This window comes from Diorhabda carinulata, chromosome 1 (assembly GCF_026250575.1).
Source record: "Diorhabda carinulata isolate Delta chromosome 1, icDioCari1.1, whole genome shotgun sequence".
Lineage (NCBI taxonomy): Eukaryota > Metazoa > Arthropoda > Insecta > Coleoptera > Chrysomelidae > Diorhabda > Diorhabda carinulata.
The window spans coordinates 33,344,870-33,363,237 of NC_079460.1; the positions used below are offsets into that span (position 1 = coordinate 33,344,870).

The following is an 18,368-nucleotide window of genomic DNA, read 5'->3' on the forward strand; positions in this document are numbered from 1 at the left end:
CACGAATATTTTTTAATTTCCACATCTTTTTCAAATTTGAGAAGCAGAAGCATCTGCCCATCCTCTTAGCAACACCTCATTATAACACGCTGATTTACGCGGCATTCTCGAACAGTTCAGTTCAGATTGACACGATAAAAAGAATTATTCACGGTACTTATTATTTTGTTATAAAGAAGATAGTACTTTGATAGGTGAAGTAATCCATGCATTACCTGTATAGAAAAAACTTTTCCTTGGAGCATCTTTATAAGGATTTCAAATGTACTAAATTTGATATGAATTTTTACTTAATTTAAATTTAAATTTTAAATTAAAATTACAAAATACTATTTACAAAATTTGTCATATAGAGCAGCCACATGCTAGCAGACTATATGTTTATTGGTTTTTGAATACAGTAGTCTGACCTTTTATAAAAAATAAACTGCAGATAAGTATTTGTGAAATTGTAATTCGTTTTTAAAAAGAAACTGAAAAAATGTCATCAACAGCTAACATAAAGATAAGTATACAGTTCTAAGAAAGATAATATAATATTTATTAGTGTTAGCAAAATCTTGGCTCTTAACTTCTCTTTCCCTAGTACAAAGTTGTTTTTGCGGGTGTAATCCGTTGGGATTTCTTCTAAGAACAATTCCGCGTCTTTGTGAATTGCTATGTCTTTTTTCAATAAATAGAAAGCTATTATTATAAATAAAATAATTGATATGGAAATTGTCGAATTGATTGGTATTTTGTAGTAGATGTCTTTCTTCTCAATTGTTTTGAATTACAATTTAAATTTATTAATAATTGATAATTTGTATTTTGTGGAATATTTATTAACGAAGGCGATTGAACTTGAAATACTCTGCGAGTTCGACACTTCGATACAATATTTTGGAGTTCTACAAGGATGATCATTAATTCGTCATTTTTAATTTGATTAATTATTAGATTTAGATTATCTCTATTTGAGATACGTAACATCTAGTTGGTGATAGTTTGTTTAACAGTTGCAGCGTGCAATTACCGGCAAAAATATATTCTTCAGCACAGTAGTAAATAACCTCCACTTTTGAGCATTCTTCTTTCTCCGACTGGGCTCTTCATCATTGAGCGCCAAGTAGGGGTAAGTGGGAATGAACGCTATATTCTTTTGGATAACAGGAAATATGTGGTAAAATTCTAAGCCCTTTGGCTTTAGGATATAATAGTAGATATAATCTACTGTGATTGGACCTTGAAAAATGTAAGACAATTTTTTGCATCAATCTTAAACCATCTTATTATATATAATAATATATAATATTATTGATGTTCTAGTTTTCGAATTTTTTCAATAATGTCAGCTAGGGACCAACAATTTTATAAAACATTATTCTTCATAACGGTAGCTGTACAAAATATATTGGTTGTTCAGTTATGCTGAATTATTGATAAGGTTATGTTACGAAGGTGCATTGATGTAGTAGGTGGTTACTTTGTATATAAATCAAATAATTTTCCAAAAAAAAACTTATAATTTTTTGTATCTCAAAATATGTATGTTATAGATGCCTGAAATGGTAAGTAAATAAGAAACTGGATTAGAAAATATAATTTATTTATTGCTGATTCCAGGGAAATCCACGAAAAGGAGTTACTGTCATATCTTCATATAAAAATCGAGTTCAGCATATTATAGTAGCTTACATATGTATTTTTTAAATTGTGCAAACATGATAAGTACAATTTTCCTTATATTTTACAATAAATTATAATATTTCTGTAAGGCATATGAATTGTATTTTTAAAAATCTTATACGAGAAACAAATATCGTTGTTAATACTTGGATAATCGGATGTTTCACAAATTTTTATATGTTTTTTGCAAATTTTATGCAGTAATTTTTCAGTATGAAACAGATTTTGAATGAATTCAACTAAAATCTTATGTAAGTTCCACCTCATGTGAGTTAAAAGTAATTCAATTACCTACATGTACTTTTAAAATTATTGCTCTTAGTCATCATTATGACTGTACATTACACCGTCTTCATAACTGAATTTACAGAATTCATTTGAAATTTAAACTTCATTATAAAACCAAATATTTCTATAATTTTCACATAAATATATTAGTCAGACTATAAATCTTTGGATTTCATAAATTGTTTAAAATAGATGTATGAACAAAAACAATCTTTTGCTGTTGTTGAACTAACAACTATAAAATTTTTAATGTAAGAAAATTAAAATACGAATTCATTACTTATCCAAGTTTAGCACATAGGATAATGGATATTTTACTTTTAATATTATTCCTACAAAAGTTTTATCAAAAACATGTTAGTGTAGATAAAAATCGACATAATATATGGTCATAGATTGCTGATTATGAGCTTTAGATTCACACAGCTTTTCAACCCTGCACGTGTTACATATAATTATTTAATTTAAAAATTTAAATTCATTATGTTTATCTTCAGATATTAAGACTTTGGCTATGTTAAATCATGTTAGTTATGCGCAATACTTAAACAGAAATTTACCAAAAACTCAAAATCAACCAAGTTACATCTGATAGAGGTGACTTCAGATATGACTGTTCTGAAATCGAAGCAAATCTGCCATTATCTATACAATTAATTAAGAAAATGCGTGAATCACAGCAGTTACAAATATAACTTCATAATATTGACCAGTGAATAAAATCAAAGTTGATTAGGAATAAAAAATATCAATTTTTCTAGGTTATAATCGAACAAATCACATGAAATTCTTTTGATAAACTAGGGAATAAAATCATTATTAGCAGCTGGTACCAAATAATTATAGCTGTACTATATTATTTGAGAATATTCAAAGCGTCTATTAACAAAAACTGCACTTAATTTCAAAGATTCACAAGTAAGAGACTTTTAATACTAAAGCTTATAAGATCAAATCATACGCATAAAGGTGAAATAGAGTAATACGACAAATACTGAACAAATGAGAGATAGGAGAGGAATTTAATAATAACAAAAAAGTGAGGATTTATGGAGAAATAAAATCACAACCTAAAATATAATGCTCCAAACAATAAAGAGTGGTTTAAGACAAAATAAAGCAAGAAAAATAACTTCGACATTCACCATCAGAAGTTTTGTCTGATATCAATGTATAATTTAAAAAGGAAGCATTATTAATCTTTTTTATACAATAAATCCACTCCATACTTCTGCTAATAGAATATCTATAGTACATAGGAGATTACATAACTCAAATTTCCATCTCCATTTCTTCCAAAGATAGAACATCAAAATAAAAATCAGAAAAAAAAGTTAAGTTATACCAATAAGCGTTAAAAATGTATAGATGTGTTATATATGGTGTTATTATAGGGAAAATTAACCTCATTGTTGAAAATATTTTTTGTAACGAATATTGTATTTTGGTCACAATGTAAACGATTCATTCATCGATTGTAGTGAAAAGATTTTGCATTAAATTAATTTATATCCAGTATCTGCAGTGCAATAAACAAATATTTATGTACGAATGTATAATATCGTATCGTATACACTGCGACCCAAAGGATCTATGTTCCTAGTAAACAAATAACTAATTGAATAGTTTTCACATTTATAACTTATAGAACTATAAAGTGAGTATAAAATAATTTTCACTATACTTCATAGGTTGTTAGGTCGAGAAAAAAGGAAAAATTTTGCTTTTATTATTAATAATGATTTGGCGTCAAAGTAATGATTGAGTTAAAATAACATTATCTTATAATCTAAAAAATTCTAATCAAAATCACATTTATCAAGAGTTTCAGTCAAAGCAAATTCGTTTATAAAACGAAAAAATTGCTTCGTCTATTCTATAAAACACTAGTTAAAAATATCGCCGTTAGAGTCACTAGTGTCACGAGAAAAGCAGATGTCTCTGTACGGTTTACAGAGTTTCCGCTTTCTCTGGAAACCTCCTGAGGTGGTGGTAACTCGGACATGTCATGGTGTACATCTGAAAAATTTCATAAGATTATATATAAATTTATATATGAATATGTATATATACATATATTGGTGTATTTATATAACACATATGTGTGCAACAAAAAACATTATCACGTACTCCTTGTGCAGATTTTCGTATCAAAACATAATTTTGCAAAAGATTTGTATGAAAAGTTCAGTTTTTTCAGAAAAAATTTGGAATCTTCCTTATTTAAATAAGAATAATATACCAAAAAGTTAGTAATAGGGAATAATAGGCTCGAATACATTCCAGACAGTTCAGTTTAATCAATAAAAGAAACAAGTATAAGCGAGACAATTTGTAAACACAACGTACACACATAACATTATTTGTAGGCCATGAAAGACATTTAATAAATATAGTTTTTATCTTTAAATATATTGTCCAAACTTTTACTCAAAACTTAGTTTAAATTTGATCTGAAAAAAAATTATATATTATGCGCGAAATTATTTTCTTTGCCCAAAAATAACAATTGTCAATAATAGTGACACCAGAAAATAGAAAGGAATATAAAAAATGAATTAGTAAAGTCTTAGGAAGCAGCCCTATTTACCGCTCTCCAAATAGAAAGACACAGAGTGAAATTTTCGTATAAGAATACAATTTCTTACAAAAGTAAGAATACAAACTTAATTCAAGCTATTACATAATATGATTGTTCATATATTCTTATGTTGAATGGAAAAAACATTCCCACAGTTTTTTAATATCAAAGACAATGCATTTCTTCCTTTAGAAATAATTAATACAAATATAACGGCTCCATTAAAAAAACAGATATGGAAATTTATAACCGCTACAATTTCAATGTGCCAATTGGTTTCTTTTTGGTGGGGGAGGGGAAGGGTTAACAATTTGAATCTTAATTTTTCATAATCCTTTCTTATCCTAATCTAGTTTTATATTGATATGAATAATTTGTGTCAAATATCGACTAAATTTCCGGCAAATTATATGTTTTCCTCATTTTAAAGAAAAATGGTAAACTTGTTTTTGTGAATAATGGCTTGTTTCACTCAAAAATTCAAAACATTTTTCATCAACGTGATGAGCAAATTTTCGTGTCAAATGATTTTGCCAACATAAAATTCTCATTTCTGTGGACACCTATTCATTATTCAAGTACATTTTTGGATTTTGACACTATACATCTAAATTAAAATTGATAGTTGTATAAATTTGGCTAACAATATTTTCACTTTTACCTTAAAGTACTCGGACATTAATTATTTCGTATAGCTTGTTTTTGCAAATTTTGATTAAAGCTGCTAAATTTGCACAAAAACACTTTTGCCTTTGATGTTAACTTAATTATATTAGGATCACTTGCAAAATTATGTTTAGGTATTTTTTCCAACAAAAAAATAGTCTCATTTTTACTAGACTTTATAACTAAAAGTTATAAACTTTTCGAATTATTACAAATTGTATCTTCAAAAAGATGAATTAATATGTATGGGAAATCTTTCAGTTTTCAGCTGTTTGATGATTTTTACTATATATTTCAATAATTGTTGAAAATTAATAATTGGTTTCGAAATTGCGAAGAGAATATAGTTAATAAAAAAATTATAACGTAATTTTAGTGACAATTAAGTTTTTTCAAAAAAGTATCTGTGTCAACATATTTGTAACTGTAATATTGAGCTTGCAGTTATTTTAATTTTCAAATATTATCACATTTCATGAATATTCTTCTCGTAGAAAACCCTGATGCAAAATTATACAATTATGTTTATACATTTTAGCGTGATACACCAATTGATTAACATATTAAGTAACAACATGTCAGCTAACGGATTTTGCTACCTTATTAATGTATACTTCTTTTTATCTTAAATTTCATATTAATAAGTAGATACCAATAAAATATTCTTTAATAACAAATTTCTATTGTAGATTAGCAGTAAGAATAATTTCTGAAGTTGATGGGGTTGATTTCAATGTTTCCTTTGAAATTGTTTACAATTTCTCTACGACATTGAGACAGGTTTGGTGAGCCTGCACAATTGATTTATATTTATGTAGAATTTATGTGGAAACTCTACCAGAAAAATTTGTAATATTTAAAAATAATAGATTTCTGTAAAAATTGTATTTGGAAATATAAAAAATCACATTATTTTCCACATTTTACGGTTATACTCGTATATTGAAGCTGAAAAACTTGAAAGATTACCAAAATTTAATAAACCCGGTTATTTTATTTGTTTCAAAAAAGTAATAATAATAATGAAAACTGCCCTATACCTTTTAATTAGTTTTTTTGTTTAAACAATAAAAAGCAAACGCAATGAGATGAAAATAAATGAAAGACAGCACATACTTATAAAAAAATGGTTTGCGGCTGGACTTCACTGCCTCGGGATGGTTCGGTAGTGCTCTGTAATGTATGCGTTCCGATAAAAATGCGAAAAATAAAAAAAAATAGATGATTCCGTCTTTACAGACAGGTTAATCTTGTAAAACATAAAACGAAAACTAATTACTGATATGGTTTTCCTAAAACTCCAGTTAGAAATACTTAGAAAGCTACTCTACTGCTGATACCAGTTCTAAAGCTACAATGTTAATGATTATATAATGATTTTATTTTATGGATTTCAACAAAACACGAAGGTCAATATATTTAAGTATCATTCAAAAGTATTTTGTTATTTACTTAGATTGGAATAGTTTTTTATCTTTCACTTGTATTTGTCGACCGTTTTTCGGCATAGCAACATTCGACTTTCGAATAAAACATTTTTTGATGTATGTGGAATAGCTCATAAAAGACTTGGCAAGACAAAATTCTAAAATTGAAATACCAGGGCCATTTTTTTTCATGCTCCGATATGTCATAAATAAGACACAGACAACAAGATGATAAAGTCATAAGAAGTGACCAGCTTGATGAAATTATACTTCTTCACTTTTCTATTATAACATAGCCATTGTTTACCTCTTGAGCGTAAGGATCCATTTTCTTAACTGTTTTTTTGGTATCTGCGTTGCCGCACAACACCCAAGTCCTATCTCTAATGAAAGTAGTTTTCAATAAACTGCTTCCCTCATTTCGTTGCTTTCTCTCAACATTTTATACATAGCAGCCTGGAAATTCTGTGGAAAGTTCCCTAAATGCAAACCTCTGTACTCCAAATCACTTTGTTACCTTGTTCAACCAAAGTAACAGACTTGACCACCTCGGACATGGACATCTGTTCGACCTTCTGCAAATTTTCTACACCATTATGCACATTTCACAGCACTATCTCTCATACAATATTCACCATACCCACCATACACACTACAAAAGTACTTTATTGGGACTGCATTCTTTAGCTTGAAGAAAAGCAATCAGAGTTCACAACTCACAATAGCATCCATTGTTATTCGCCTTTAACTCGTTAACAACTAAGAGATTGGAGCAAGCAGTAGCTGTAACAAGGGGTCGGCGTAGCTTTACAACAAATGTATGGTATGTACTTTACTTTATGATACAAACCGATATTGAAAGAAAAACAGCCCTCGTTTTCAATGTACGATATATTGATGAATCTAATTAAATACTAGAGGAAGATAGAAATTAATGCAAATCGGTGTTATGTTATACATATGATTTCATAAAATAAATCCATTACAATTACATTTTACTTGTCATTAGAATATTATTGTTCTCAATCAAAAATAGTTTAATTATCTGCATCGATTAAACTTCCTAGACTGGAAGATATGGCAGTAATCAACAAATAATCTCAATATTTTCATTCAAGGGGTAAGTTTCCAATGTAATTAGATTCTTTGTGATCTTCATAGTCTAAGGAGTTTCTCTGAAGTTTAAGTGTGAATTCGTTAACAGATTAGTCGCTTTGTCAATTATTTGGAGAAAAGATTGCACTTTCTTGTATTGAATAGTATTTAGAAAATACTGAATTTTCCATAATTTTCACATGGCATATATGATATTCAATGGGGTAAATTACAAACTTTATTACAATAGTCAAAAAACGAAACTACTTGATTTTTAATATTCAATTGGTGGTCAAATTATGACTGGCAAAAATAACATATTTATAAGAAGATACACAGTTTGCTACTTTGAGAAAAAACACAATCTGAAATTGTCCGTTTTATTGAATATTCGTAAAAAGTTTAAATGTGATTTTTAAAACAATATCAATGTCATATTTTTGAGAGAAAGATAAATATTTCAATAGTCTAAGAATGTAAACTGTTGAATTCAATAGTTGTTTGTTAAATTTCACATTTTCTCTTAAACCAGAATGTCTCATCATTCCAAATAATTGATTCAAGGACCAAACTGATAATACCCTGAATTAATCTACACATTTTACTATTTTTGATTATTGTATCCAAGTATATTCAAAGTTTTATCTGGCATCTTCTAAATTGATCAGTTTACTATTATGTACTATTTAAATAGTGTATTTACATTGTTAACATGCCCTAAAGGACTAAGGTGTCAGCCGTGCACACATTCTTTTTCATTATAAATAATAAGCAATAATATTAATGTGATTCAGTGAATAACTAGTTTATACAGCTACAGCAGTGCGTTTAGCAATAAATATATTTACATAAAGTTACTTAAACAGTGTAGAATATTATCAAATTACTTTGTACCCTTATTGTTATCAAATGAAAATTAATTTATTTTTTGATTGAGTGGCGCATTATTAAATATGCAATTCTAAATTTTCAAGCTCAAGAAATCTGTTGGAGTATCCAAAAATTTCAATATAAAGTTTCTTGGCAACACTGATTAAATTTATTTTAGCAAATATTTTATGTTATTCTTAATAAATTCTAAAACAAGTTAATATTATTTATAGTATTCAAATATCAAGGAGAGCTGTAGCGAATTCATCAAGTCAAATTAACTGCGATTTAGAATTGCATTTTATGCATATTATTAGTCGAATTTATTGTTAGCACTGACAAGCGAAACATGCACTAAAAGCAATATAAAAGGATATACATGAATAGTATACGTACTTGATGAAGAGAGCTTGTTTATTTGACCCTCCCACATTTCAAGAAAACTTCCCTAACCCCTTTTTCAGCGATGATTTTATTGTTTGCTGGTTAATAGTTTTTGATCAGTAGGATGTTAAAAAGCGGAATTACCCCAATTAGCCCATATAATAAAATCACCAAGAATGACATATAATTAAGGTTGGATGAATATATTATTTTAGAAATCTAATTAATGGTGTCGTTAAAAAGCAATACCTATTGTATTTGAAAGTTAGAAATGTAGCCTATGTCGAAAATATCCATCAGCAAAAATAATGTATCATTCATGAAATATGAAGGGACTTCAAAACCTTATCATAGAAACCTTTTATTTGAATATATGTGAAAACAATTTCAGTGCCCTTTTTAAAACGCAAATTGTCATACAGTAAAGTCGAGAATAATTTCCTTTTAATTTGAACCTTGAGTGGAGAAACTATACTTATTTGATATTCAACATGATACAGTTGTTCAATTTGGATTATTTCCTCAATTGGCAGGCAAACGTATATGATGTCTTATTGATATTGATTATTTGTAAATCAGGTGTCTAGTTTTATATGAGCTACTTAGAGCAGTGCTATTGTATTAGCCCATCATGATTTTAACTCAATTATGGAAGATTATGATATATGGCCCAAATCGGTTAATTTTTTTCAAGTATTTTTAAAATATAAATTTTCCTCATTACCAAACTATACTACCTAGAATATTTATTCTCTTTCAACTACAAATAGATAATCTGAAATCTAAATTACCCAATTATCTTCCAAATTGTCGATGAAAAATAAAATTCAGGGATTCAAAATATTAACGGAACATATTAGCTGGTTTGCTGTCGTTTAAGGTATTTTTCCAATATTTGGAAGACGATTAGTAATTTTAAAGATAAATAGCCTGAACCAAAAATGTCCCCACGCCTCAAAATTTTTTTACTACCTAAAATAATCTTTGCTTTATTTTTCAAGTTATGTTACGCTGGATCACTAAATTTGTACCTGTATCACTGTCATTGGAAGCATCCAAAAATTTTGTATCTGAGCTCTCTTCATCAATTATTCCTTTGATTGACTCACTAGTTCCGATGGTACCAGCAGGTGCGTCTTTACAACCGAACCACCAGTACGCTGTAGACCTTGGAAATGCTGGAATGGTTACGTCTACGGCGAAGGCTCTATCGTTAAACCTAGAATAATGTTTACACCTTAGAAAACTGATGAAATTTCATTTTCTTCTTCAATTTATGTTATATACCTATATTGAATAACTCTTTATTCAATAAATATGAAGGCAGAAGTTATAATATTAACGTTTAAGAATGCAAATGGAACAAGAGTCTATTAAAAGTCAGTACAAACAAGTGGCATATAAAAAATGTTGATTAGGTATGAGTACACGACAGACGAGTAAAACGAGAGAACTGATAAACCAGAGAGAAAATCAATTCGAGCTCTTTGACAAAAGGTAGCGCTCTAAAATAAACTAATAGAATCCTGCGAATCAGTTACAAGTAATGTATATGAAAGTTTATTAATCCTATATGTGTAAGCCCATTTTGCTTAACTTCTGTGAACTTCAAGGAGTCAACACAAATACCACAATAGGTAGCATATGTGGCTGCAGTCTATAATAAAATTCAGTTCTAAAACATATTTTCAGGATTAAGCATTCCAAAATCTAGAAATGAAACAATCGTTAACAATTTGTTGGATTGATAGACAATGGAGAGATTCCTACTTCATAACAACTAATTATAGCTACCTCGAGCTCATCAATCCAGAATATTAGCTTACCATGTCATTTTCATTGAAGTAAAATAATAATCATTGAAAGAGAGATAAGAGTAAGACAGAAAAAATAATTACTACCATGGATAGAACTGAAAAAAGTAGTAGGTATTAAATCTATTACTTTAGTGTTGCGTTCTAATGTTCCATAGTTACATGATTTCGAAAAATATTCACGACTGCTTTGGAGGCATGTAAGTCAAATCGTATATCCATTATCTGAATCAAAAATATAAATTTGTAACTTTAAATATGTATGTATTGTATATGTATGTGCGCAATTACGTAATTTTCATTAGATGATATATCAAGTGGAACCTAATAAATAGTTGAGCTTTACCTGTAATAAGCATTATTTTTATAGAAGTATGTATAACCATTAGTCCATTGAAATGCTGCATTGAGGTTGTCTGGTACTCCTTCCCAGTTGGAAATGAGTTTAGGGTAAGTACTCTTCACAGGTGGCCTCTGAGATGGATCAAACCTCCAGAACTTACTACCCTTGTAGAAGTATATCTTCCCATTACCACTCCAGACCAATGCAGTATCAATGTCATCGGGAATTCCAGTAAAGCCCTCAGAGATATCCTTAGGGTAAAGACCATCAAGTTTCGTACCTTTGTACCTAATACATAAATTATATTAAATACGATAATTAGATAGAATATTTGGAAAAGCATTAAATATTATGATCTCCAACCATCAAGCAAAATATCAATATTACGTACCTCCAATATTTTGATCCCTTGAAAAAGTAAGTTTTTCCGTTTTTATAGGTGAAAGCAGCATCTATATTACCAGGTAATTCCGCCCAGGTACTAGAAATTTTTTTGGGATATCCCGGAGCGATGCTATCTTCAGTTAATTTCCAATACTGATCACCTTTGAACACATACGTATTACCTTCGACTGATGTAAAAATTGTATCGAAGGAAGGATCGTCACATAAACTTTGATCAGCAAATCCTCCACGGGAAGTAGTTTTTGGTACATTGTGACTTTGGTCATAACCTCCATCTTGATCGTCGTCATCATAAGACTTCGGTGGTGATTGTTTAGTTTTCTTTCCATAAAGTGCTTGAATTCCATCAATATCATCAGTATCTAAACTAAAGATGGGTTCATAACCCCTATAGAATGGAGCCATAAGTGCCTGTCTAACGTCAGAATGACTTAGACCAAGGGAATGTCCAAATTCGTGAGCAGCAACTTGAAAGAGATTAGTTCCTCGATAGCTGTTAATTGACCAAGCTTCTGAAGCGTCGAAGTGGGCGTCCCCACCAAAGACCTAAAAAATTGTCATTATAATATCAGAATAAGGGTTCGTTGACAAGTTGACGAATATTAAATAATTCAGCCGTAAAATCAACTACTACTCTAATAAACTAATTATAGTTATTTAGAATGACAACTATACTAAGCAATACAGTTAAAGGATGCGGAAAAAAAGTTACGAATTGGGGATATGACAATAATATAGTGATCATAAATAGTAGACAAACCAAACACCACCAATTTTTTGTTGAAATCAGTCACTATTAAATAACTCTTAGTATATAAAATGTCAGAATTACTTACTGGAAAATAAGCATGAGCAAGGGTACCACCAGGTCCGTCGAAAGGATCTCCATCTCCATGTTCTCCAGATTCAAATCTAATTTCAATATGTACTTGGTTTTTCTTTGGGGTGAAAGTAAGATCTGTGTATTCCGTCCAAACATTAAAAGCTCTTTGTATTTCCTTATCGACATCTGATCGCTTCAAGTTATTGGGATATTTTGAAATTTTGTATGTGAGATCTTTTACTTTCCACCTACTCCCTGAAATTAAAAGTGAGAACATTCTTATTTATCAATCACATATTCAACTTCACAGTCTGGAATTTTTGTTGGATGTTAAGTGAATGAATCTATTTGATGGTCTGTTAATAATCATTTATTGAGTTTTGGCAACGAAAAATTGATGTTTACTGCGTACTGTCGGTTTATTGCTCTTGAGACATATGATACAAAACAAGTTGACTATCTAAATTGATAGATTTAAAAGTTATAGTAGCGCCGTTAACGAAAATTATGGTAAATAGTGACAGTGTTATCCCTAGTACACCTTCTGAAATTGAAAGTATTGTAACAGGTGTATTTCAAATTTGTTGCCAGGATAATAATTAAATGCACATATGACTTCTTCGTAACATGATGTGATAAGTAGATAATTATACTCAGAAAGTATTCCAGTCCGTAACGATATACAATTACAAGGTAAATTTGAAAGTTTTGCTCGAAAATACGTTCCTTTGATACCAAGAAATGAAAATAAATGGCCACGATTTTTCTCAAAATACTACAAAGGCAAGTGTTTTAAGCAAGTTGTGGAAATTAACACTACTACCAAAATATCGAGCGAAATTACTACATATGAAAATCTACAAGACTGTTATTCATAGAGAGAAAACTACTTCATCGGCTGCTTTACCGGTAAAGGGTGGAGGTGACATTACAGAATTAAAGAGACACAGAGGTGGAAGAGTACCACAGTTGCCGAAGGCTATATAGATAATTAAATTTGAGCAGCAAAAAAAATTTGCCTGTATCATCGAATGTACAAATAGGGGATAACGTCAATCATATTTATCCAGAATATAGTCCTAATATTCCTGTGGGGTCTGGAATTACAATATAAATAATGATTTAAAATAGTTTCTCTTTAGAAAATGAAGCGTGCTGTCTGTAGCAATTTGAATTCACAGATTTGAAATATTTCAAATTACGAAATGAATTCCTACTTGAAAATTGTTAAAAATAGTGACAATAATTGAAAAAACTGCATTCATCACGAGCAAAAAGGTGTATTATGGGATTCGTTGTTACTCTGTTACTTTCAATCAATAGTGTGTCATTATTTTATCACTATTAATACTTAAATACATTAATTAACAAGAAATAGACAACATTGAAATCACTCAGGAAAACAAACATCACATCCTTCGAGGATGAAGACCGAATTTTTTATTTGAATATATCAGAACGGGTACGATTTATTTTTATTTATTTATTTCTTCTTTCTTTCCCTAGTGTATGTTGTTCCTTTGTTTTTGATATTTAAATAATTGAATACATACTCAATACTCAATATACCCAATACTTGAATACTCAAGAAAAATATAAATTTGTAACATATCCGTTAATAAATTGTGAATACACTTTGCACATTCTTAGGTGACTAATGAGGTAAATAATTCGATATATTATAATACATAAATTATGAATTATGAGGGTGACTAAGTCAGATGAATCATAGAATCGAAGTATATTATGTTTTTTAATTTACATGTTATTACTGAGAGAAAAGTTAAATGATAACTTATGATTTAGTTTTCTTCATATGTAAAATAACTTTCATAGCCTATTTCCTTTAACTACCTATGGAGTTACTTTAAGAAAAAAGTGTAATTGGAGTTTTGGAATATATGCGTGGAAATTATACGTACCTAATTATCAATTTATTTGAAGTATATTTTTAAAACTTTCACACCTTTTCTGGTATTTGAAATCTGACATTTTTGTGACTTATTTGAATTGTGATAATGACCGGTAGTGAACTTACGTTATTCTGCAGGAGATACGGTTCTCGAGTTCGAATAAATCAGAATATAATTTACACTCTTAGTTGAACAGTTCCACATAAATTTGATGAACAAACTAGGTTTTTGACAGCTTAAGTTCTTGAATACTGACATCTTTACAGAATACACTTTTTTTGAAAATAAATAACTATCTACAGAAAATTAACAAAAATGTGTTTTTGTTAGAATAGGAGAAATTGTAATGGGATTGACGTGATAATTTGAGGTAGATCGATGCAAACTGTGAAATACATTATTTGTAATCTATTTAGCCTTTTTTACTATTTATTGAATTTTATGGATAACCAAATTTCATGTATAATTTGCAGCGACACAATGTTTTTATTTAGGATTATCTCATTAAAATAGAAAACATGATGGCGATTTTTTTGGGTTCTAGTATGGAATGATATTCCAAAATAATATTACTATGTGACATTTATCCTCTAAAATTAGGAATAATCTTTGCATTTGAAAGCTATTCTCCATTGTCCGTCCAAACTAACATATGTTAATATTATATTCTTTCAATATTCAGCTACTTTATATGAATGAATGGTGGATGAATTGGTGAGGGTAAACCCGCCTATAAGTCAACTCTAGTTACGCCACTGAGGATTATTATGCAGACTCCAAACATTTGTCAATTTTTCATTGTTATTATACATAATGTTTAATCGTGGTTATACTGTTAAAATACTAACTCTGTTTCACAATTTTAGCGGTCATTTGTTGTATTCTGATTGTATTCTTAATCAAAACTGAAGCCCGCGACTGTGTCAAAAAAGGTACAAACCAAATGGTACCTAACACCACCTGATAACACCAGCAACCTGAAGTTGGTCGGAGATATAAGCCAATCCTAAATTTATAACGGTTTATTAAAGCATATTATGTATTAATGAATGTGGATTCCCAAGAGCATACAGGGTGTTCCGGAACTTGATGTAAAAAATTCGGGAGTAAGGAGATGACGTGAAAATAATGCTGTGACAAAATTTTCTCATATGACCCCCCATTTCTGAGTTATAGGCCATTAAATTTCCGAAATAAGAACTTATATTTAGGTATATTTTCTAAATTATACATTCGATCATTATGATAATAATTCTACACTATTATCTGAAGGCCAGGGGCGGCTCATGCCTAATGGTTAACAATCTGTAACATTTACAGGGACAACGTGTACAATGTAAAGGTAGCAGTAATGAATTTTTTCATCGATTATTTAACAAAAAGAAACTCTTTGCTTAACTCGATAAAATTTATGGGGGGAGATATACAGATTTTTTATTGTTGTACATGCCGAGAAAACCGTTTACCATAAACAGACATTCCGAAGAAAATTATCGAAAATTGTAATTATTTTTAGTTCGTTAGCCTACAACTTATCAAATAAAAACAAAAAAAAACATAATAAATGTTTGAAGTGGACACCTTGCCCTTCTACACACTTCCGAAGTCTAGGAGATATTTCTTTAAACTTGGAAGAGCATTCCAAGATTCTGCCTTATAGCGTCGTCACAATGGAAGTTTATTCTATCAATCATTTTGTTCCTTGGGTTTACCAGTGTTGTATATATCAAGCTTTTAAGATATCTTCAAAAAAATGAATCCATTGTATTTAATTCAGGGGAACGTGCTGGCTATACAAATGGACCTCCCCGACCAACCATCCTATTTTATCAAGTTAAGCCAAAATTACCTTTTGGTTGAAAAATCGATTGAAAAATTTATTTTTGCTATCCTTAGTATGTATAAGAAAATAAATTTTTTTCATGTCACGGCATTATTTTCACGTCATTCCCTAACTCCCAAATTTTTTGCATCAAGTCCTGAAAAATATTAATTTTCATAACCTTCAGTATTGGAAAGATCAAGATTACCAGTGATCTAAGTACTTTAAATTGCGAACATTATTTAAAGTTTTTGCAAAATGATATTCATACATCTCTAGACGGTGTGCTCTTTTAATAAGAAGAAGAGTAGATAATTTTTCAGAATTACGGTTGTTTGTCAAATTTTAATAATAATATCTGATTGAAAAGAAGACTCTGACAGTTGGATTGGTTAGAACTGGACTCTTAACATGAATTACTAGATCTTCAGATATCACGCCTATGGATTTTCATATTTGGTGACGAGTTAACTATAAGATCACGGAATCCACCCACCCGATATTATTTGTCAATTAAACCATTATTTAACGCATAAAAGATATGATATTATATTAATTTCAAATATAATTACTCATTAGAATCACACGAAAAGTCAAATTGTGTTACTGTTTTACAAAAATTACGAAATATCAAAAATCTCATAATCGACGTCAGGCGATACACAAAATTAAGTATAAGCAGACCAGCTATAATATTTAATCTAATCAATATTTATCTATCATTATCCAAAGAACATAAAATTTTTTTTCATAACAAAGGAATAATCTTGAATATACAACAAATTGTTACAGATGATTGTTTGAAAGCTGTATTTTGAAATTTTAATCACTTACCTTGTAAAGCGTATCTTTTAGCTCTATTATCACCAGTTCCTACTTTATCTTTAACACCACATCTTGGCAGTGTCATAACGGCTTTTGTTTTTTCATCTAGTTCACCTATAAATGAAGAAATAAAACGTTTAGTAATATTTTTCTATCATAAAGATCAATATCATAAGTGGTATTTATACTTCGAAAAACCTGTATCTGAAAGACCCATTAGCGCAATGAAGTCACAGCTTGAAAATGCCAGATCGATTATAACTGAATCGGTTCCAGTTAGATCCATTATCAAAGGCAGCGAAGAAGCCGATTATATCAATATTTCGAGAATGGATTAACATAGAAACGTGAGGATGGTCTCATTTGACTCCGAGCAAAAAATACATCAAATTAAACTGTTTTTATTAGAATTTAGAAGAGAATTAAAGAACTGATGATTAATTGAAGAACTATTGAATGTATATTTAAATCAACTGATGCTTGCGATTAAAAATTCATTGAAAACTGTAGAATTTTGTAAATATTGAAACTAGTGAGTCAAAGTCAAAAGTCACAGGGGAACAGGGCACTAAAGTCCCTTTCCAACAAGGTGCCATACGACCCCTTTCTTATTTAAAATTTTCAAGGTGGTCCTTCTAATTCACAAGGGTTGCTGGAGGGGAATAACATTTTCATATTGTAAATTGTCAATTTAAGAATAAAAATCGACCTGTTTCAGGTTTTATTCACATAGTACATAATAACGCTAAAATTACACATGGACCGCATTGTATATTGTTGGACCATCGCTAAATAATAATCTATATTTTGATAATGTATTTGAACCAGTCACAGTATCCAACTTAATTAATGATCGTGAATTATTTTTAGACTGTATTACAAGGAAACTAGTAAGTAAAAACAAGTTGAGGTCGGTACGCTAATAACGACATTGAACGATGCATTTGATTCGAAATTAATTAACATAAAATTGTAGTTTCCACCACCGACAATAATCTGAATTCTAATATTTAGTCCCGTTTCCTTGCACGGTAAATTGAAAAGTATTATTCGCTTTTAATTTATTCATATCGTATTACATAACTATGTTTGCTATAAATAATTCGTCGTACAATTGTAATAGGAGATTATTTAAAACTGAAGTTGTAATTTTCTTTTATTCTCATTTTTAAGTTACATTTTCAGAACATACAAAAATTGAAAATTGCATACCACAAACAATTATATATATATATATATATATATATATATATATATATATATATATATATATTGTGCGTTTGTTGTTAATATCATCTCAAATATTTACCTAATATTCCTCAATAAATGATAAGTGTTTATTATTATGAACATGGATCTTAAATATCTGAATCGCAAAAAAAAGTTTTCCCCAAATATCAATTTCAACCTTGACCCATATATTATCGTCAAAACTTGATAAACG

General features: G+C 29.4%; 1 protein-coding gene across 6 annotated transcripts in view; it reads right to left on the bottom strand.

Annotated features, from left to right (window-relative positions):
* Positions 1-1,571: 1,571 nt before the first annotated feature.
* The window catches only part of LOC130891403 (matrix metalloproteinase-14-like), a 48,990-nt gene continuing 32,193 nt past the window's right edge, over positions 1,572-18,368 (bottom strand). For 2 of the 6 annotated variants that reach the window (XM_057796130.1, XM_057796173.1), the window contains exons 3-8: positions 16,934-17,038; positions 12,378-12,619; positions 11,528-12,087; positions 11,140-11,424; positions 10,011-10,198; positions 1,572-3,975 (exon numbers count right to left, since the gene is read on the bottom strand). In XM_057796130.1, coding sequence (XP_057652113.1) covers positions 3,833-3,975; positions 10,011-10,198; positions 11,140-11,424; positions 11,528-12,087; positions 12,378-12,619; positions 16,934-17,038 — 1,523 coding nt within the window. In that variant the 3' untranslated portion in view covers positions 1,572-3,832. Of the gene's footprint in view, positions 3,976-6,319; positions 6,377-6,417; positions 9,952-10,010; positions 10,199-11,139; positions 11,425-11,527; positions 12,088-12,377; positions 12,620-16,933; positions 17,039-18,368 lie in introns of those variants that run through there. The other 4 variants (XM_057796165.1, XM_057796158.1, XM_057796148.1 and 1 more) reach the window with 4 other exon arrangements.